This window comes from Muntiacus reevesi, chromosome 19 (genome assembly GCF_963930625.1).
Source record: "Muntiacus reevesi chromosome 19, mMunRee1.1, whole genome shotgun sequence".
NCBI classification, from domain to species: domain Eukaryota; kingdom Metazoa; phylum Chordata; class Mammalia; order Artiodactyla; family Cervidae; genus Muntiacus; species Muntiacus reevesi.
Window position 1 is genome coordinate 36513931 of NC_089267.1, and position 22449 is coordinate 36536379.

At 45.3% G+C, this 22449-nt stretch overlaps 1 protein-coding gene across 3 annotated transcripts in view; it reads left to right on the forward strand.

Annotated features, from left to right (window-relative positions):
- Window positions 1–22449, forward strand: part of FYN (FYN proto-oncogene, Src family tyrosine kinase) — a 215427-nt gene that overhangs the window by 140277 nt on the left and 52701 nt on the right. For all 3 annotated transcript variants that reach the window (XM_065911319.1, XM_065911317.1, XM_065911318.1), the window contains 2 exons: window positions 18866–19123; window positions 20941–21037. In XM_065911319.1, the coding sequence (XP_065767391.1) occupies window positions 18877–19123; window positions 20941–21037 (344 nt within the window). In that variant the 5' untranslated portion in view covers window positions 18866–18876. The remainder of the gene's footprint in view (window positions 1–18865; window positions 19124–20940; window positions 21038–22449) is intronic.

Genomic DNA, 22449 nt, shown 5'->3' on the forward strand with positions numbered 1-22449 from the left:
ATCTACTAATCTGAACCATATGAAATCGATGTTTCCTATCTTTAGATTAAAGATGGTCAGGTATCAATATACTTCCTATTAGTAATTAATGGTAGGGTGTGTTTATTCTTATTTTTAAAATTGGCATAATTACATTTTACAGGTCGTGGGCTCCCCTTGTGGCTGAGTAGCAAAGAATCCACCCCTAGGTTGGGAAGATCCCCTGGAGAAGGAAATGGCAACCCACTCCAGTATTCTTGCCTGGAGAATTCCATGGACAGAGGAGCCTGGCAGGCTGCAGTCCAGGGGGTCACAAAGAGTCAGACATGACTTAGCAATTGAGCATGCATGCGTTCAGTTCAGTCGCTCAGTCGTAAAGCAGAATAATTTCAGTGACCTACACAAAATGCAAACTCTTCCCTCACTCATGGCTTTCTTCACTGATACCCTGAGGTGATGAGGCATGAGGAGGAGGAAGGAGAGGAGAAGAATGAGGAAACTGTCTCAGAACTGAAGGAGTGGAATTAAAACCATTACCAGAAGAATCACTCCTGTTTCCCTCCCACATGCCCGAGTAATGAACCGCCTAGCCTGGGCCTCCCTTGAGACGGTCATCTGGGCGGGCAGCAGGCAGCTCCAGCAGGGACCACACACCCACGTGAGACAGAATCCTGACGGGGCCATGGAAATAAGGCCCTGTGCTGTGGAGATGGGCTCTGTGTGGCCTCCCGGAAACCCAGTCCAAACCCCACTTACATTTACATCAGATCATCCCTTTGGTTTCCTCCCAACAGAACACTGTCTCCCACACCTGTGCGTCTTGCTAGACCATAATTGTGAGCTAGTAATTTAAATGAAACAAATTGCCTCCACCCTCAGTACCTAACTGATGCTGGATAACAGGGCAGGTTTCAGGTGCCCAGAGAAATCTATAGAGCTGTTGACATCGCGAAGATAGTTTTAAATCTAGAAGACCAGTAGGCTCCATGGTAATCAGGACTTTGGCCTCGGGACATTTCAGTTTCAAAATTGGAAGATTATGGGAAGAGAGCTTCTAGCCAGTCTGTGCACTTTCCCCATTTGTCTTGGGAGCTGTTCTTGGCATCAAGGGAAGGAATGAACAGAGGTGAGGTTGACGGCGGCACCATCACGCACCCTCCCTGAGTGAGAGCGGCCAACGCCAGGAGGAAGGCGGAGGCAGCTTCACACAGGAAGGTAGAAAGTTCCCTTCGCTTCTTTAGGAGAGGTTCATGATCTCATGTCCTGTTCATCATCATTCAGTTTATTAAGGGCCAGGTTGCACCAGATGTTGTTACTTGTGTTGGACTCAGGCTACCAAGAATCACAAACACGATGCCCATGGAGAGAGTCTTCACAGAGGGGACACACCGCCTTTGTGTGAAGGGAAAACCGGGGCTCTTTACCAGGGCTCACACTTAAGCCTTACCTCCTGAGTCACCCCGGGGCTCCCTCATCCCCTGCAGGAAGCACGCATCCAGGGCAGCCTCCTGACAGGGTAGACAGCTCCAGGCCTTCTGCTGAAGATGAAGATGATGAGGCCAGTGATGCTGATTCCAAGCACCTTATAAGCCAAAGCTCACTCAGGCAACCAGAGAAGGAAGGGGAGGATGCAACAGTGAATTTGCCCAGATTTCGGGCCCTAGCTGTCTTGGACCAGGGATCAGTCCCCCAGGGATGGCCGCAGAAAACTCAGGCTTGTTACGCCTTTCCCATCACTCCTCCCCTGGGAACCCTCCTGTGGCTGCAGACACAGGTCTTAGGGGGACCCAGCTCCAAAGACAGATTTGAGCTGAAATTGTAAACCTTCAATCCCAGACCCTTTGAGTGGAGTGAGGCCCATACATCACCTGCGGAGCTATAAAGACACAGATTCCTGGGACTCCCAGACCTGCAGAGCGCACATAATCCCTAGTTCAGTGGGTATGTTTCTTTAGGCATACATGCCTAAGAGTGGGATTGCTGCTTATCAGATAGATTCATTTTCGTCTTCACTAAACAATGCAAAATTGCTTTTCCAAAGTAGTTGTAACCAGTTTACATTCCACCAGCAGTATATGTGAATTCAGTTGCTCCTCAGTTTCACTAGTACTTGGTATTGGCAGACTAAAATTACTGCCAATAGTTTTACTCCTTTGTGTTGGAATTACAGTATAGAAATGAAGGAGTTTGGGGGTAGGTGAGGTTTGGTCTGGTTTGGAAATGAACGATACTTTTGTCACCTGGCCTAAGTGAGGAAGCAAAAAATGCTCCGGTACCAACAGAGTGGTAAAATTGCTTATTTTTCAGGGGGGAAGCAGAGTCAAAAAAGAGAGAAATTTATTTGAGCTCTCATTTTAAGCTGAAGAAGAGTCAGATGCTTGAGGCACAAAAGAAACAAGTAAAAGAATGGCAAGAAGGATTAACCAGCAAGATTTGAGAGGAGAAACAGACTTAAAACTATTGAAGTAAAAGTAAGAAAAATAAAGTTATTAAACAGCATAGCAGGTTTGGAAGGCAGGAAATAGTCTGTATAATCAGTTCTATAAGAGATACACAGATCCACTAATAATTTTTTAGCAACATTTTACTTTTAGCAATGGAACCTACATAGAAAATGCAAATCTTAGAAGAGAAGCAGGATGGTTAGGAAATGGGGTGGGATATAGAGGGGAGGGCATTCAGGTAATGGATGTCTAAATTAAAGATGAAACTTGATGGAACAGAGAATACTTAGGGGTTGTAGGCCTCTTATGGGGCTTCCCAGGTGGCGCTAGTGGTAAAGAAGCCACCGACAGCACAGGAGACGTAAGAGATGTGAGATGTGGGTTTGATTCCTGGGTCAAAAAGAGCCCCTGGGGAAGGGAATGGCAACCTACTCCAGTATTCTTGTCTGGAGAATCCCATGGATAGAGGAGCCTGTGGGCTATAGTCCATAGGGTCGTGAAGAGTTGGACATGACTGAAGCGACTTAGCACGCGCGCATGCATAGGCTGCTTATACCCAGGACTATTCTTTTTTCACACGGGCTGCTTTGCTAATCAGCATGTTGGGTCAGTCTTTGTCAAAAAGAATTATGCACGGTGGCTGTCTGGGCTCACTCCAAGCACGTACCATTGTGACTCGCTGAGTCCATCTGAGCTGTGTTGAACCAGAACTGGGACTGAGGATGAAACCACACTCAGGGTCATCGTTACCTGGAGTCTGTAAGGCAGCTCCCCAGGGGCTCAGCGTGAACGCTGGGGACAGGCCAATCCTGCTTGGCGCCAGGACAGTTCACCACAGCTCAGAGCTGCCAGTGGGTGATGATCGCTGGTGGGTGAGCAGGAGTTTTCATCCTCTGACCGTGATTAGCCTGTAGAGGTAAGCAGAGCTGTTATGGCTAAAACATGGGCCATCTTCTGATACTGGCCCAAAGAATTTGTTCATAGTACAAATATCATATAAAACTGAGGTAGAACTACTGTTTCTGCATCATGATGAAAATGATCACGTTTGGCTTGATGGAGTAAACTCTGCAAAATCAGAGGCTTTGGTATGCCCCTGTTTACTTTACACTGCCCTCACTGCTAACCTTAGCACCTTCTTCAGGCTTCTCTTGTGGATGTTGGAAAGTGAAGTCACTCAGTCATGCCTGATTCTTCATGACCCCATGGACAGTAGCCTGCAACGAGCTCCTCCATCCATGGGATTTCTTGGCAAGTGTACTGGAGTGGGTGCCATTTCCTTCTCCAGGGAATCTTCCCGACCCAGGGATCGAACCCAGGTCTCCCGCATTGTAGACAGACGCTTTACAGTCTGAGCCACCAGGAACGTGGATGTTGGAGGGCATTGTTGGATACTAGCTATATCATCCCCTTTTAGTGGGCAGTTGTTGTCTTTCTTCAGATGTCCTGCATTGCAGATGTCTGTCTCTTTTGTCTGTTTTCCATCTCCCACTCCTACCAGCCCCTAGAGATCTTGAGATTCTTTCTATGACAGGGCTCTCAGAAAATGTAACTTACACAGTCCCATAGAAATTGCCTCTGCTGCAATATACATTTAGGTCTTTATTCTCACATGTAACAAAAGCTACAGCTTTGCTACAGTTGGAGATGATTTATAAGGTATGAATTATGCATATGCAGGTAGCTAGAATGGATAGAGTTATTTGTCCAGCTGAGAAAGTCAAATGTTATACTCAGATGCCTCTCCATCCCAGCTGTGTGCAGTCCCTTCCCACTGTGGTCTGGCTTTCTGGTTCCCCTGCACTGCCCTTTTCTCTTCCCCATTTCAGTCTGTCTATCAAGACCCAGTTTCACTCTCACTAACTACTGGATAGGTATCAGCTGGATAATGTACAAATGCTTTAGTCTGCTAAAGCATTAGTCTGCTAGCACATGGCTAGGGGTACGTATCTTAGATTCAGTCAGGTGTGGGTTAAAATCGAAGTCAATTGAGCTGAGTCCTTGGGTAAGTAGCTTGACGTTCCTGTACTTATTCCTGCATCTGTAAAACAGTGCCAATGATGATAATTCCCAGTTCATAGGCTGTTGATGGATTGAATGAGATAATTTGCTTATTGCACGTAGCAATGCCTCAGTGAACATGCCATAGAACAGACAGGTAGTTGCTTATGAACTGGCTTCATTTCTAGCCACCTTTTGAGCTGCACACATCCATTCCATTAAACTATAAGCTTTTTTTTAGCAGGAGGTACCTTCATTCTGTAGCCCAGAGCCTCACAATATGCCCAGCACATTTTCCTGTGCTCTGTAAATATGGGACCAAGTCAAGTTAGCCACTTGGAGCTGTGCCATACCATACACCTCTGCTCTCCATGAGCAGCCCACCCCCCTCACCTGGGCCAGTGTCCACTCACCTTCACAGCTGCCAACCTGGGTGATCTGGGGCTCCCTCTGCCCTCACTCCCCAACCTGAGTCCATTGATTCAGTGGCTTATCTCCCTCCTAAGTATATACAAGCGCCTCGAAGGCAGGGCCTTGTATACTCAACTTTATATCCACATGTCCTTACACAGCTCCTGTCATGTAGAGAGAATCAGAATGTGTCTGCTGAACAAAGGCTGGAGGTAGGGCTGAGTGTAGATAAAAGGATGTGTGCAAAGCGACAAGAATACAAGGGACTTGAGACAGTTGGAAACTGGTGATTTGTTACTATGGTGATTCCTGAGTAATTTTTGTTTAGGAGGATGGGAGGTTTGTTCTTATTTTTGTTGTCTTCTTAACTTCTTCATCTCTAGCAGTTCGGGAGGAGAAGAGCTGTACCTAGCAACCCTAGGGTAGAGCAGGAGATGAATAGAGCTGAGGTGTGGCTAGGGAAGAGGTGGGTCAAGACCAAAGCAGGTTATAAATGCCTGGGCTGGTTGAGCCAGATCATAAGTTACTCTTCATTTTAGCAACAGAGAGAAGTAGAGGACATAATCAAGTCTTCTGAAAACCACAGTAAGAAAGAGTGCTGTAAGCCATAGTGTAAAAAAATTTAAAACTGTAGGATGTAGCAATGCCCAGCTCCCATCACATTGGTAAAACTCTCATAATATTCATGATGCAGGCTCTGGCCGTGGCGGGGGACATCTGAGCATTCAAAGCCAAACCTGACCACATATCAAGGTCCCTCTTATGGGTCCCCATGATTGATAAGATTCAGCCTAGGGCTGAGGAGAGTGGAGAGCTGTCTGGGGACTCAGTTCTGCCTGAATATGTGCAGGAGGGCTCTGGGCCCCTTCAGGAATGTGAGGCTTGGAATGAACCCTGAAAGCTGCTTGTCAGAGACTGCTGATGAGGACACCGGGCTGCACAGTGTTGGCGTGACAGACTCCATACCACTTGGCTGCTCAGCAACCTTGTTAAGGCTATGCCACTGCTTCCAGACCTTCCCTAAACCAGATGCCTGGGACCGAGATGTCCCAGAAACTTGGAATCTAGCCCTAAACTAGATCACTTCAAGAAAAGAACACTGTAAGCCATAGTGTAAAAAATAAAACCTGTAGGACATAGCAATGCCCAGCCCCTATCACATCACTAAAATTTTCACATCATTAAATGTCTCTTCTAATGAGGAACAGAATATTCTCAAAAGGCAGAATGGGATAGTCAGGTCCAGGTCAACTGACTGGGTGACTCTGGACAAGTTACTTAAATTCTGTGAGCCCAAGGTCCCTGGCGGTTCAGTGGTAAAGAATCTGCCTGCCAAGCAGGAGATGCAAGTTTGATCCCCTGGGTCAGGAAAATCTGCTGGAGGAGGGCATGGCAACCCACCCCAGTATTCTTGCCTGGGAAATCCCATGGACGGAGGAGCCTGGTGGGCTAAAGTCCATGGGGTCACTAAAGAGTCAGACATGACTTAGCAACTAAACAACAAAGGTTTCTTAACAATATAATACCCTGCTCTGCAATTTGAATGAAATGCCATATGTGAAGTACCAAGCAGAAAATAAGTTCTTTATAAATGGTAGCTATTGTTACAATTCATTATGCTTGTTATTCTACTAACCCACTTAATCCAAGTTTAACTGTCAGTGTCAAAGGAGCAAGTCTGGGAAAAAGCAAACAGGTGGCCAACAGAGCCCTGCCCCCTTGACTTCTGTGTTAGATTTACTTCCTCCTTGTGTTGGGGTACAGACTATACCCCAACTAGTATAACTAGTATAACTATACTGTTATAACAAAAAGACTCCATAGGGTCAGAGATCAGAGCTTTGGGTGGTAAAGCTGAGTTCCACAAGGCCATCCAGACCCAGGTTTCTTCTGTCATGCTGCTCTGCTCTTTCCTGGTGGGTTGCCATCCTCTGCCTGGTTAATGCCAGTTTACCAGCACCACGTTCACTTTCCAGCCCACAGGAAGTGGGAAAGAGCTTGGAGGGCAGCCCACTCTCTCTTGAGGAATGCAAGAGTTGAGTATATCACACCCACTCTCAACCAGTTGTCCAGAATTAAGTGACAAGGCCACACCGTAGCTGCAAGGGAGTCTGAAAATGTGGTCTCTAGCTGTCTAGCCACATATCTAGCTAAAATTCTGTTATTGTGGAAGAAGCGGGGTGGATTTGGTAGGACAGCTGTCCCTCACCAGCTTTCATCCACCCACTACTCCTTTATTTTCAGTGATACAGACTTGGACCTCTGACCCTTCAGGCCCAGGGCAACCACATATGATACCAGAATCCTGCAAGCTCTTGGAAAAAGGCAGGATAAACAGCTGTGCTGTCTTTATGAAGATAATCTCAGATTCAGAAACTCCACAAGGCAACACTCTGGAAAAAAATATATATATATATTCTCCCTTATATATATGCCAAGTGAAAAGTCAATATTGAATTGCTTTTACCATAAAATGTATGGTGGTATGTAAACTAAGTCTTCCCTCTTTTGGATTTGCTAACATAAATCTGACTGGATTTCGCCTGCCAAGTAGATCATCAATGAGTGGTCCAGCCCACATAACCCAAGTTCCTTCCACACAATGTGGCCGCAGTTTGTCATCCCAAATCCTAGTTTAATAGCTCCTGGGGAAGGCATCACTGATTGCTTTCAGTGGGTTCCATGTTCTCTTCCTCCTGCTTATTATCTCCCTCCTCTAATTTCCTTATGTCTGTGTTGGCATTCAGCTTTCTGTTCATGGGTGAGACCTCCTGAGAAAGCGTCAGTGAAGCAGGTACCACATCATCAAGCTCCTTGGGCTCACCAAGGGTGAGGAAATTAAACTCAAGGGGAAGGCAGAGACTGTTCTCGTTTCCTTTAGGCGAGGAGATGGCAGGAGGAGGCTGCCCAGAGGCAGCTGGCCTCTATGCTCTCTTTGTTCCCGTTGCCACCCTCACAGTTGTTCCCTGTCCCAGTGGAGGCTGTGGAATTAGGGGTCTATTTTCTGATAGCCACTTTATCAGCATTCACGCCAAAACAGCTGCCAAGAAGCTTTGAAATTCTAAACCGCTGCAAGGGATGCAAAAGTTACGGCTGCTGTGTCGTTGCCGATTCCTTGCAACTTGAGAAAGTGCCCACATAAAGATCCAGGGGAGGAGGGACCAGGCTTCATGTCCTTCTTCAAAGAAAAGGCCTCAGCCTCAGTTCCAGAAACACAGTGCAAATGGCCCCACCACCAGATTTACAGGGAAGGAGATTTTGACGGGCTCTGACTTCATAATCCAAATACATAATTGGTGGAAAGGGAAGTTGCGGTCAACACAGACACGCGCTCAAGGGCAGAAAAGAAGAAAGTAAAATATGCTTACTCAGAGTCCATTCTGTTTCTTTAAAGGAATGGATCTTCCTGACTGGAACTGGTGAATTAAAGGGAAAAAAAGAATTCACTGTTTTTTGAAAGGAGGAGGCCCCATTTGCAGAATCATCTGGCAAGGAACCTCTATAGACCCTGGAAAGATTGGCAGAGCTAGTTTTTGTCCAGCCTTGGAGAGCAAACCCCCTCGGCTTTCATTCTCCGGGTTGGCAGGGAGGGGATGTCGATGACGCCTGTTCAAGCAGCTGCTTGGTGCTAGTATGATTTCTTGCGGCTCTGCCAGGGGACAGCCTGACCCTCAGGCCCTCGGTGAGTTCAGCCCAGAAAGCCAGTGTCTGCCACTATGGTCCAGATGTGACACTGACTTTCCTGTTTCTCTTTGCTGATTCACAAATAGAAGCCTACATTTTTGTTTTTATTTTTGTTTTCCTGTGATTGTTTTTCGATAACAGGACCAAGGAGAGTGGAAAGAGGCTTGACCCCAAAGATCTACGTTAGGAAGAGACATCTCTGTTGGCACTTTTGTGTTTCTGAAAAACTTCAGGTCAAATAAACCTCTGTTGGTTATTGTTCCATGCCCTGCTTGGATTGCCCCAGATTCTAGGGCTTGTGGCTCAAAAGTCAAGACCTCGGAAGGCTGAACATCCCAACAGGAAAGGGTAAAGGCAACAAGAGGACAAGTGAGAGCAAACTTCGGAACTTTTCTGTCTGGTGCCCCAAGCAAGACCCTTTGCCTGTAATGAGCATCTCAAGAACAGCAGTACTTTGCTTCATCCTCCACCCTCTTGGATCCTTGCCCATGTGGGGTCTTCAGGCCTACGCTCACAGAGAGGTCCTACAGATCCTCCATAACCGGAGCCCCTTGGCTGGGTTTCAAGGGTGACTTAAGTATTATCATCCTGAGTTTACTGGGTTTCCCCAGCCACCTAGGAACTTGGGACCTAGAGATTCTCGAGAACCCACTCAGCCAGCCACCCCACTCCTGGTTCTGTTAGCCCAGATTCTGCCACTCGCCATCTGCATGGTCCTCTGAGTTGATTGTGTATCACAGTTTTGCTTAATCTGTGCCCCTAATTAGATTTCTCTGGGGGCTCTATGTCCGTTCACCACCCACTTTCAGTTCTGCTCCCTCACTGCCCACTTCCCAGCACAGATGTGATGAAAACACACTCAGAAGTCTCTCTGTCCTTTGGTACCTTTTATCTTGACAACTTCTGGAAGGAGCGGTTGCCTCTTAGTAGCCTTGGGAATCAATCACTGTCTCTCCCTCTCTCAATTTTTCAGTTCACAATGCATACATCATCATTTTATGGTTGTTATCCACTTATACACAAATTAAGTCAGTAATTGATGAGAGTAAAAGGACCTTTCTTATTAACAAGTCAAGATGATTTATTCTCATTTTTTAAAATGGTGGATTCTCAGTATAGAAAATCTGAGAAACAGAGAAACCAAGAAGAAAGAATATTGCCTATTACGTTATCCCCTGCACACAACCAGCAAGTGTATCTTTCCTTCCAAAAATTTCTCTAGGCATTTGTTAGATACTTGCAATTGTGTGACCCTTGCTCTTATAGCAGGAGCATTTTTTCCATGTTAGTAATAATCTTCTTTAAGCATAAGTTTTAACTTCTGTTTAACTTTACATTATGGCCTTACAATAGACTTAACTATTTTCCTCTTATTAAATAATTAGCACACTTTATAATTTTTTGAATGATCAGTAACACCTCATAGGATCTCTTCATGGGTCATTTTTTTAAAAAGCATCTCTCTAGCACAGCTATAGAGGTTAAAGCCAAGACCCATTTTTAAGTTTTGTTGTTGTTTTTAATAATATTGCTCAGTTATTTTACGAAAAGTAAACCACTCCTGGTCTTCTGTCAGCAGTGTAGAATAGTCATCATATTGGGCAAACATCTTAAAATTTCATTAACCTAGAGGTGAAAGTAACTCGCCAATCTAAATTGGGTTGCTTTGATTACCACTGAAGGGAAATATATTTTAAGGTTGTTTTGTACTTTCTTTGAATTGCCAGCTCACATGCCTTCCTATTTACCTAATCTTAGAGTTTTCTTATCTGTATAAATTCCTGATATGTTAAAATGTTAACCCTAGAGAATTGAAAGCATATGTCCACACAAAAGCTTGTTCATGAATATTTACAGCAGCATTATTCATAACAGCCAAAAGTGGGAACAACCTACATGTCCATCAGCTGATGATCAATAAACAAGTGATATATCCATACAATAGAGTACTTTTCAGCCATAAAAGGAATGAAGTACTAAGTCACCTATGAATGTTATGCCAAGTAGCCAGTCAGAAAAGCCACATGTTGTACAGAAGAGGCAAATCCATAGAGACATAAAGTAGATTGGTGGTTGCCAAGGGCTAGGCTGAGAATGGGATGGGAAGTAATTGCTTAATGGGGTACACGTTTCTTTTTGGGGTGATGAAAATGTTGGAATTAGATAGTGGTAATGGTTCCTTTGCAAATATATTAAAAACCACTAAACTGTACACTTCAAGAGGGTGATTTTATGGCATATGAATTATATCTCAATAAAAATAAGACAAAATCTTAAAGTGCTAACCACAAGGAATTTTTCCATGCGCCAAGAAGTGATGGGGGAAGGTCTGAAGAACAATCAGTGCCCTATTTCTTTCTGAACCCTTTGTTTGGCATAGACAGTTTAAATCTACCTTTATTTTTATCATCATTCACTCTTGTCTTAACCTTGACATCCAAAAGTGACGTGAATATAAGAAGAAAGTGTTCCTCACTCCTTTTGGAGCTTTTCCACGGTTTGGTATTAAAACCTCATTTGTCCACTTGGGTTTGGGACTGGTTCCAACAGTTAGTTGACTGCAGTGTTAAATCTCACCATTGGGGTCTAATGCTTCCATTTCTTTTTATTAAGTGCTTGTGGGTCCCTGGGCTTCAGGGAATGGAAGCTTGTACAGAGGGAAAGAGAACGTGCTACTGGGGTATAAGCTGCCGCCTAGCAGCCTCAGGGTCATTTGAACAGGACAAGCCAGAAAGAGGAAGCCAGCAGATATCCTAGGTGCCAGGAATGTGGCTTTTTCTTAAAGTAATGTGACATTTTAAGAGTGATTTCTACTAGTTCGGTTCCCTTGCTGTGTGGTATGGAGCAAGGTCCTTCCTCCTCACCCTCCAGAGGCCGTTGTTGCAAAGCCGAGCATCAGGGATCACATGAGTCCAACTCCACCTCTTATTATTTCTGAATCAAAGTTTCAACTTGATTTTTCAGCAGGCTCTGGTTCTGCCACTGTTGCCTGTGGCAAGTATCTGCCTTGTAGATGTTCCTGCTTTCACTTCTCACCCCAATGATGTAGTATTATTTTATCACCTGTGTTTGGTGGGGGGCTCTCGCTCTGAGGGCTCCCCAGAGTAGAAATCGGTTATTGTTGTCCTTGGAGGAAGCATTACATGTGTATAGCTCAGTTTATACAGTCAACATGTTCCAGAAAGTTTACATAATGTAAAGTGCATCATGTTTTCAGTGCAGTAGGACAGCTCTGTTTTACACTAAGGAACCCAATGCTGACTCCTTTCTGATATCTATAAATGTCCTGCCATGTCTAGAAGTATCAAGAAACTAAGGGCTGCTCTAATGTCATTGGCACAAACGTTCATTAAGATGCCAAACCACATTAAGGAAGCTGGTGACTCACCATACCTGGCGTGGTCCCAGCACCCTTGCTGAGCCTGCTGTCTCAGGGGGCGGGCTGGGAATCTAGAGGAGTGGGGCCCAGTCTCTGAAATCAGGGCATCCATTAGTCCTGCACATGAGATTGGGTTCTGTGGAGTCAGGGACCTTCTCCATCGGTCTCTCCCTCCACTCCTGCCACCCTGGTGCCCACACCCTTGCGTGGACTGACCCAGATTCCATGGGGCAGGAGGCAAGGCTAGTGTAGAGGCTCCGTGGGCTGGCCGTGAAATCAGCCTCTCTGGCTTCAAATCCCATCTCCACCCCTGACTGAACTGTGGACAAATTCCCAAACCTCTCTAATCCTCCATTGTACAGTGAGAGCAAATAGCAATCCCCCATCTTTGGGTTGTCATGAAAATGTAGTGAGAAGACACATTCCAGTACATAGCACGGCCCCTGGCTTGCAGTGCACCTTCACTTGATAATGGTCATCACTGCTGAGACTGGGAGCCTTCATCTCTGTGATGCCCCGTCCCACCAAAATATAATAAGTATTTGTTTTCTGTCGCCCTGTAACAAATTATGACAAACTTCCTGATTTAAAACAACGCCCATGTAACTCTATGGCTGATTCATATCAATGTATGACAAAACCCACTGAAAAATAAAAAAAAATAAAAATAAATAAAATAAAATAAAACAACGCCCATTTATCAGCTAACAGTTCTGAGTCACAAGTCCAGACGCAATATGGCTGCTCTCTCCACTCGCAAGGCTGAAATCAGTGTATTGGCTAATAGCATTCTCATCTGGAAGCTTGAATGGGAAAGAATTCATTTCCAGGTGTTTTAGGCTTCTTGACCCAACTCAGTAGCTCCTTGTGGTTGTAGGACTGAGGTCCCAGTTTCTTTGCAATCTGCCAGGTGGGGAATGTTCTCTGCTCCTAGAGGCCACCCATATTCCTGGCCACATAACTCCTGTCTTCAAAGCCAGCAGTGGAAAATATCCCTCCCATGAAATGCCTTTGACACTTTGAATCTACTTCTCCAAAAAAAAAAAAAAAAAAAGCCAGTTCCTTAGAAGGGCTTACATGATGATGTCAGGTCCAAGACAATCCCTCTTCAATTAAAATCAACTGTGCCAAATAAGAGACCCTAAACACAGGAGCCATGATCCCATCATCCACAAGTCCCAGGGACTATCCAGGGCTTATCTACAGGAGGTGGGAATCTTGGGCACAGCTTAGAGCTCTGCACCACCTTTTCAGCAAGGCAGGTACCTCATGCCTGCCTTCCAGTTGGCAGCAAAAGGAGGATTTTGCCTCCCTGACATGGTCTTTTGTGTTCGTTTTTCATAACTGGGCTGCAGCCACTGGCTGGGCCTATCACCAATGCTGTGTGTGGTTCAGACCTCAAGTATTTACATCTCTAAAATGCCATCCCAGCAGTGACATTTTCCCTGCTTTGGGGAGGGTTTGTGCTTCAAAAAGGGTCGAGCGTGGTCCTGATCTCTCTCCAGCCTCCCCAGTCATCCCTGGTCCCTCTGTCCTGGCTGTCCCCATCAGACTGCACTGCCTGCAGGGAGTCAGGACCCAGGGTCCCACAGAGAGTAGAGCCATATCGTAAAAGATTTGAAAACGCTGGGACATTGGAGTAACAGATACTGTGGCCCAACTACCACTGCTACCAGTGAGGCCGTCCTCTGTCTCCGAATGTCCTGCTTCCAGCTGTTCCATGGGGATAGCTAGGGAAAGCCTTCCCCAGGCTCTCAGGGGATTAGTTTCCCCATCGAGGACACAGAAATATACCTCAGGTTGATTCTTGTGGGTATTTCCGGTCTCACAAGGATCAAGGGTTCCCTGCCATGAGTCTTCTGTCCTGAAGTCAAAATCCATTTCTCATGTGACTCTGCCACATCTTATCCATTTGCCTCACTACTACTGTTGGCTAGAAAGGGGTGTTTGGTTGTGAAGCTGCCAGATTTTGCTTTTCCCCAGGGAAATCAATGCAGCTGTGCAGTCAGTCTCCAGCTGAGCTTTGAATACCTTTCCAGCTGTCCCCAGCTCCGTTACTTGTGTTTGGTTTCCAGGTTCTTAGCTTAGTTCCCTTTCCAGTTCTTTTACTTTCATTGTGATACCCACCCAGGTAGAGCAGAGAGCAGCTAAAGGGGTGGTGAATGAGAGCCCCGGGAGTCATGCCACATCAAAGCCCAGGTCAGTGTGGTCTCCCTGTCACTCTCCAGAATCTGGGCTGTCAAGAGCTTTGATGCCACTTATGTGTGAGAGCTCTTCTCTTCTCCACACCCACCTCGGTTGGTTTCTGAGGCAAAGTGCTTACATTGTTGAAATTGTTTGTTGTCGGTTTCACCTTCCTCCTCCTGCTATCCTATTTGTGTGTCTCGAGAGAAAATAATTTGCCTTTTACAGAAGACCGCCAGTGGCTATTTTCCTTTTCTGGTGCTTAGCTCTCACACATGCCTGAAATCTCACAAGTCCTGCTGTGGTATAACCTGGGCATACAGGTGTTGCTTCATTGATTGGCATATGAGGAAATGTGGGCGAATCTGTGTTTAATGTGCATCTAGCCGACCAGACCGGGTTCTGTGGCATCGACGGAGGGAATGTACATTCCACCAGGCTTATGTTAGGCCAAAGTAGCCTGTGCCCAGAGTAGCGGATAGATTCCATCCTTCATGTCAGCTTCCGTCAACCACTCAAGGGCTGTGTGAAAAAGGATTCTGAGGCCACCCATGTGATGGATGGGTGATGTCCATCACTCTCATAGGAAGAGGGTGAGGAAGTCCTGGGATGACTCTTTCTTTAGTGATTTCTGCCCATTGCTTCATGCTCTTATGGCACATATGAGAGTACCCATAAGACTAAGAAAATTTTAAGTAAATCAGGTTTTACTTACATAGTAGAAGCCGAGTCCGTCTGTTTGCAGAGGATTGGAGAATAGGGGTCTTCACAGCTCTAATCTATACCTTGACCCCAAGTACAGGATCCTGCTGGTCAAAGTGCTGTGCATCAGTTTTTTTCCAGGCCTGGTAATGTGCAGAGGAGAATGGTCGTGATATATGATATACTGATTAGAGTACTCCCAGGGCCCCTCTTTTGAATGGCATTATTCAGCATTTCCCAGTGCCGCACAGATCTTTATCTCGTGTATTAGTGCATTATATGTTCATGATGGATGTACAGCATGGGCCAGAAAAGCCACACTACAGAACTGTACATAATACGGATGTTTTTATTTTAACCTGAATGCTCAGAACTTTTCTTCATGGCAAGGAGCCTGAAGTCACACTCGGTACAACTCATAGCATCTTCTGACCCCTTTCATCAGGAAATGGTTAGTCTGACCACCTCAAGTGGGAGGGAGAAGACCACAAGTTCTGATACAAGTATTTTCATTGAAATTTAACTCTTAATGACTTGAGCCTGCATTTCCTGATTTATTTCCTTTTCTCCATGTTTGTCAACAAAGTCAAGAGGGTAAGCAAGATCCGTGCAGAAACATTTCTTACGCAAAATTGCAAGCACATGAAGGGGTAACAGAGGTGTCCTTTCTAGAAAAGAGAATTGTTTTCTCCAAAACGATTCTGATTGAGTTTGGGGTTTCTGCATTTAATCATGTAACACATAACTTACTGAGTACCTACTGTGTTTCAGGCACTGTTCTGGGCACTGGGGATGCAATAATGAAACAAAAACTGAAGAATAATCACTGCTTCCAAGGAGCTTACTATTTGTTTCCTTCCATTATTTCATAGAATTATATAAAAGCCGTTAAGCATTTATTACAGTGGTAATACTTTTTTTAGTAGATTTTTTTCTTTTTGGGTAGTTGTGAGTTACATTTTATTTGGGGCAAAATGAAGCCTGCAGCCCTGGAGGCAGCACCTTAGATAGCTCTGAGAGACTGTTCCCAGTAGATTCTTGAAAGATTTTTTTCTTAGTTTGGTTAGATGTAGGGTTCTGTTTTCAGTGGTTTCTGATGTAGGGTTTTGTTTTGATGCAATTGAAAGAGTAGATTGTAGTGAGATTTCTCAGTGATTTTAGATTATTTACTCTGTCACAGGAATGAACTTCTCGAGAAAAAACAGCACTTTATGTCAGTTTTTTAAATTGCCTTTTTCGCCCCAGCATACCTGTTCTCCTAAGGAAGGCATTCTGGATTGCAGTGTTAATCACGTGCATATAATGAAAACAGTCCTTATACTGTTTCAAAGATATAGCTATAAATTCTTTCTTCTTCATAAGTCAGGATTTCTCAAGCTTCATGCAATCACATTTGGAACCAGGCAATTCTTTGTTGTTAGAGGCGGTCCTGTTCGCCGAGGAGGCTTTGCAGTACCCTTGGTCTCTTGCCACTGGATACCAGCAGTCCTCCTTACCCTCAGGTTGTGCGGCCAGACATGTCCCTTGGTCATGGGCCACAGAGTCACCCGCAGCTGAGAACCGCTGGCATAAATGATGTGATTCTGTGATTCAGGTCACATGTCCTCTAATTATAGCAGATTAGTGGAATCCCTGAGAAAAGCACTTAGGACAAGCAGTATTTTCTGTTGGCCTTTGTATAAGCTCAGGGCAAGATTCCACCATGAAAGAGTTAATATGAAGTGAGCAAGATATTTACCAGTCTTGTGAAATAACACCAACAACAAATGATGAAAATCCTGCAGCCCATCATGCCTTGGAGACACTTTGCATTTCCTATTGGAAACTTGTTAAAAATCATATTCGTTTACCATAAGTTAGAGAGCATGTTGGACAGAGTACACTGTAAGTTAATCTGGAATGATTTACGCGTAAATGTGTTCCAGATTTGGTGAGCTCAGCTCGAGCAGCAGGCGGCTTGTTTCCAAACATTTCCATTCTCAGGAACTGACATTCAGTTCAATAAGTATTTACTGAAACATGTAATGTGAGAGGGCCTTAAACAGTCTGATATTGCTTCCATGACCGCAGCCGGCAGGAAAGCAGTGCTCAGAAAAGTGCCCCCCACCCAAGTCTCTGTGTCTGATGTGGCACCCCCATTTTGGTTTGCAAGATATAGAGAGACACTAGCTCTATCCTTGCTCTTCACCGCCTCGTGTCCCTTCTCGTCCTGTACCAGCTCTACTCTCCCCGGTGGATACGTGTAATTACACATGATGTCATGTGTTTCTTATTTGGTTCTTTGGTCCCAAATGGACCACTTTTCAGAGCCTTGGCAGGGACATCCATTGCATTTTCTACCTCCCCGCTGTCAGCTGGACAGGGTGTTACAGGGTATTGCAGTCCAAAGTGGGGACATTTAACCAACTCACCTTCCGTTTGTGAATCTTCACTTCTCACACATGCCAGTAGATTCTAAAACACAGGGCACGCTGCTGATAAATGTTGCTGGAAGACGGGTTGGTTTTGAGGCAGAAAGGATAAAAGAGAAAGAGTGGGTTAGAGAATTTCAACTCATTCAATTGCTCTTTATTGAGCACCCACTATGCACCAGCCAGTGGCAATATAGCAATGACAAAAACGGACAGGGCCCTGCTTTCCTGGAATTCACAGTCTGCTAGGCAATGAGACAAGTGGACAGGCCATGTTTTCATCTGGCGCAATAGACACTGTAATGAGAGAAACCAAGATGCCTGACGAGCACTGAGGACGAGCAGCACCCCAGCCTGGGGGATGGCGGGGGAATCAGAGAAGGCTTTGCAGAGGAAGTGGTGTCTTAACTGAGACATGAAGATTATATTGTGTATCATAGAGGGAGAGGGAGGGACTTACTCTCCCGGTGGTCCAGTGGTTAAGACTTCAGCTTGCAATGCGGGGAGTGTGGGTTCAGTTCCCGGTCAGGAAGCTAAGATCCCACATGTCTCCGAGGCCAAAAAACCAAAACATAAAACAGAAACAATATTGTAACAAATCAAGACATTTTTTTAATGGTCCATATCAAAAAAAAAAGAGAGAGAGAGAGGAGAGGACAAAGGGATTCAAAGCCATGTTCCAAGGAGGAAAGGTGAGTGGGAAGAATAGAATCTTAAGCACTGAGAAGTTAGGCATGTTTGGATGGTAGAGGGAGAGACAGGAGGACTGAGAAGTAAATGAAGAGGAGCCAGTGACGGACGAGCTTCAGGAGGACTCTTACGAGAACACGTGGGTCTTGGCTGATGCCCTTTACTGAGACCAGCACCGACACAGTAGGTTTGGTTGGAAGGAGGATGGGGTGACAGTGACTCAAGTTTTAATTCACCACTCATTCTAGAACATGGGAATGAGCTTTTAAGTGTTTCTGAAAGATGTCAAAAGCTAATGGAAATTTTAAAAGTTAATTAGCCTGTTTAAATGATTTTGTGACTGTAGGCTATCATGACATCCTGCAAATATGCTCAGACCTCTTAGTTTCTGCCAACTGTATTTTTTTCATCCAGTGATTATTTCTTAATTTTGATACTTATCATCTTCTTGCTTAAAATTTACCAAATGTGTGTCTGAATGAGTACCCATGAATGAAGAAGTACAGTGAGCTGTTTAAGGGCTATATTCTGACTTTTCCAACACTCCTGTATTCTCTTTAGATTTCCTTTGCTGTGATGGAGGTTTTTATTCTAATGCTGCACAGACTCATTTTTGAGAGCATACACTATTTTTTAAGGTGACTAGAGAAAAGCAAGTTATATTATCGGACAGTTGTTAGGCAGGTATCTGGTATTACAGGATTGTAAGGGTGCAGACCTCATGTGAGGGCAAATACTGCATGGTGAACATCATGCTCTGTGTTGATCCCATCGCCCAGAGCATGTGAGGAATAAATGTGATGGTCAAGTTAAGGGCACTGAGATTGCTTCCAACCGTCAACCCCAGCCACTGGTTTCCATGGCCCTCTAGGCCTGAGATACCGCGTGGCGGGCTTTGTATGATTCCCCTTTATGGTCAAGCAACCCAGCCACTAGGGCGCATCCAAGTTCACGTGCCTCTTTCTGTTTGTTTTCAACAGGAATTTAGATAATGGGCTGTGTGCAATGTAAGGATAAAGAAGCAACAAAACTGACGGAGGAGAGGGATGGCAGTCTGAACCAGAGCTCCGGGTACCGCTATGGCACAGACCCCACTCCCCAGCACTACCCCAGCTTCGGCGTGACCTCCATCCCCAACTACAACAACTTCCACGGGGCCGGGGGCCAAGGACTCACCGTCTTTGGGGGTGTGAACTCTTCGTCTCATACTGGGACCTTGCGAACGAGAGGAGGCACAGGTCAGGATGAAGCCGCTCTTAAATCTTTTGGCAATTGAACATTTGTGCTCCTTTGACGTTTAAGTTTTTAATCACTCTCCAGCTCACCGCTACCAGACGAAAGGCTCTTACAATCACTAGAGCTTGATGGACAAGTCTAGATACCAGCAACAACGGCATGGGGGTCCCCCAGCTGCCCTCTGTGAGGACCCTGTGAGGGTTACAAGGCACAACTTTCTGCTGAGTCACTTGAGGCCAGTGGCTCTCAACCTTGGCTGGCTGGCTCGGAATAACTAGGCAGCTTTTTCAAAATATAGATACCTGAGCCCCTCCCGCCCCCATCCCAGATCTTTTGAATCAGAAGTTTCAGGACTGGATATGAGCGTGTATGTTTTGAGTTCTCCAACTATGAAAGTGCTCCTTCCCCACAACCCCCAGTTCAGAGTGTTTCCAGGGGAGTACCTGCCCTTTCAGCTTCCTAATTAACCTCCATCCTGCCCGTCACTTCCCAGCTGGTGGGGTCATTTGGCTATATTATTTTTTGGCAGTTTGTCTTCACTGATTCTCTCTCTCTAATCCTCCCATTGTCTTCTATATGACAGAGTTTATCAGCCCTCAAGTATCTTCATCTCTTTTGTATTTTAAAATTGAATCTTTTGTATCCTTAAGGGATCTTCTCTTTTTTTTTTTTTTTTTTAACTTTTCCTGCTCTTTCCCCAGGCTGTGTTTCACTGCTGTGTGCATTTGCTGACTTAGCTAATACTTTGTAAAATATCTGGCGTGTGTTCTTAGACATATGCTTTCTGAAATATTTGTAAGATATCTCATGCATCCTTAGTCTTCCAAAGCCTCTCTCAGTATGTGAACCTTGGTAACTAGATATTTGACATAACTTGTTCCAAAACTGTCTTATTTATTATAAAAGTTTTTTAAATATATATGTATAAAATACATCAATCCTTATGTTCTCAGTTCAGCTGGGAGCAGAGGTCTTATAAAATAGCCCGCTATGACTTTTTATGTGGGGAATTGGCACTTCCAAGGCCTCTCTTCCCTCTGCATCCAACAGGGTAGTGTAATTATATCCAGGGGACCTGACCCAGAGCTTTGGGCAACTAGCTACTTCTTTGCTGCCAACACTTCACACTCTGTTCAGTAGAAAAAATATTGATGTTCATCCTTATGGTGAATGTAGCTTTCCCTGGAGAGCAGGCCTTACATGGGTGACTGGAGGCTAAGCACACTTACTTATCCTTCCAGTCTTCCTGGAAGGCACCTGGAATGGAGGGCTGAAGGAAAGAAGTCATCAGGCAGTCTAGGATGTCTGTCTCTAGAGGAGGCGGGGGGGAAAAACGAGCCAGAGATGCACCCAGCACACACACACCCCGTGCCTTTTGGGAGAAGGCGAGCGCTCTGCTGTCTTTCCCCGGCCTGATGTGGGCTCTCACGGGGGTAAATGTGTGTCAGGTAAAGGGCGTCTTGTCAGTGCTACAAAGCTCTGCCCATCTGAACTGTAATGTCGCTCCTTATTGCCCTTGGTTGTGGCCGTGATATAATATTAATATCTGTCTCTTCCTGAACACTCATTTCAAGTGTGCAGAGAGAAGTCCTTCAGCCCTGGGTTTTAGTCAGCTCAAATAATGCTTCCTTTCACAAAGACGGAGGCTTAAATTCAGCTCGCGACTCTGGTTTCACGCATTAATTACAACACTGCCTGATGTTATCAGTGCTGATTAGATGTAAATTTTGAGAATGAGGCTTTAGTGAAGATTTAATTTCTTGGAATTAATTTCCCCTGGTGTAATAATCTCTCCCATTTTGATCTTGTTTTTTGGCAGGAGTGACCCTGTTTGTGGCCCTTTATGACTATGAAGCACGGACGGAAGATGACCTGAGTTTTCACAAAGGAGAAAAATTTCAAATATTGAACAGCTCGTAAGTTTGGAGAGGGAGAAGAAAGCAGGCATGCCTTTCAGGCCAGGAAGTGATTCTTGTGTTAGCAGTCTGCACCTTTTTTCATATCTCTGAAATGCTAAGCGAGCACTTGCTCATCAATTCATTAATTCTTAGCAATTTAACTTGAGGAAAGAAGAGTTGATGAACCAGTGTGGTATTCTATGATGCTGTGTGTCCAGGGAGCTTTTTGGGAGCGTAGAAGCAGAGTCAATGGTTTTGGTTTAAAGGCTGTGAAAGCACCAGGATCTCCCTCTACAAATCTTCAGTTTCAGATGATTGGCATGGGGCTTGCCTGTCCATATTACCCTCTCTCTGCCCTGAGATTTTCTTCAAATTTCACATGTCACCCTGACCTCATGTGAGGCTGGCAACACATTCCATTTTTCAAAACTGCTAGATATTCTAATTGGTGAAGCCTGTGGAGGCATTTTGCCATAATGAAAATTTGCAGTTGACTGAAAGCTTTGTAAGGTGGAAGGAGAACCGATCTGGCCCACTTGAGAATGACTACGGTGCATGCCTTTTCAATGTGGCCAGTAGGAACAGCCCATTGTGCAGGCAATGGGGAAATGTCAAGAGCAAGAATCACTCATTTTTCAAATCCTTCATTTAATACTTCCTTTAGGGAGAGTAAAGTATGACTCAGATTTCCCTTCAGTTTTTAAATATTGTGTCTCTTAGGTTCAGGCAAGGTGCACAGGTCAGGGCCCTCCAGAAAAATTCAGGCTCAGAAGAAAATGATGTCCCATGTGTCTAAGTCAGGCCCCCTCCCCTACTCCTCAAGTCTCCCTCATGAGCGCCCTCTAGTGTCTGGGAAAAATAAGGGCGGAGAGCCGGTTAGGGAGGTCCAGTTAATCTGCCCTCTGCCTTCTGAGCAAACTGGATTGTATGGTGGAAGGGCTGGAAGCCTGGCACTTCTCCTTTCCCACAGCCCTGCTCACCCTGCACATCCCAGGAAAGAGGAGTGGTCCTTGGAGCAAGGAACTCCTCCAGGCCCTGAACATGGCCTCCTTGTAAAGCCCTCCCCTCCCCTCTGCTGCTGCTGCTGCTAAGTCGCTTCAGTCGTGTCCGACTCTGTGCGACCCCATAGATGGCAGCCCACCAGGCTCCCCCATCTCTGGGATTCTCCAGGCAAGAACACTGGAGTGGGTTGCCATTTCCTTCTCCAATGCATGAAAGTGAAAAGTGAAAGTGACGTCGCTCAGTCGTGTTCGACTCTTCGCGACCCCATGGACTGCAGCCTAGCAGGCTCCTCCGTCCATGGGATTTTCCAGGCAAGAGTACTGGAGTGGGGTGCCACTGCCTTCAGGACCACCTCTCATGGGCAGGAATGGAATTCCTCCCATATTAGGCCAGTGACTCTTCCACACATCAAAAGGCGCTGTCTCTGT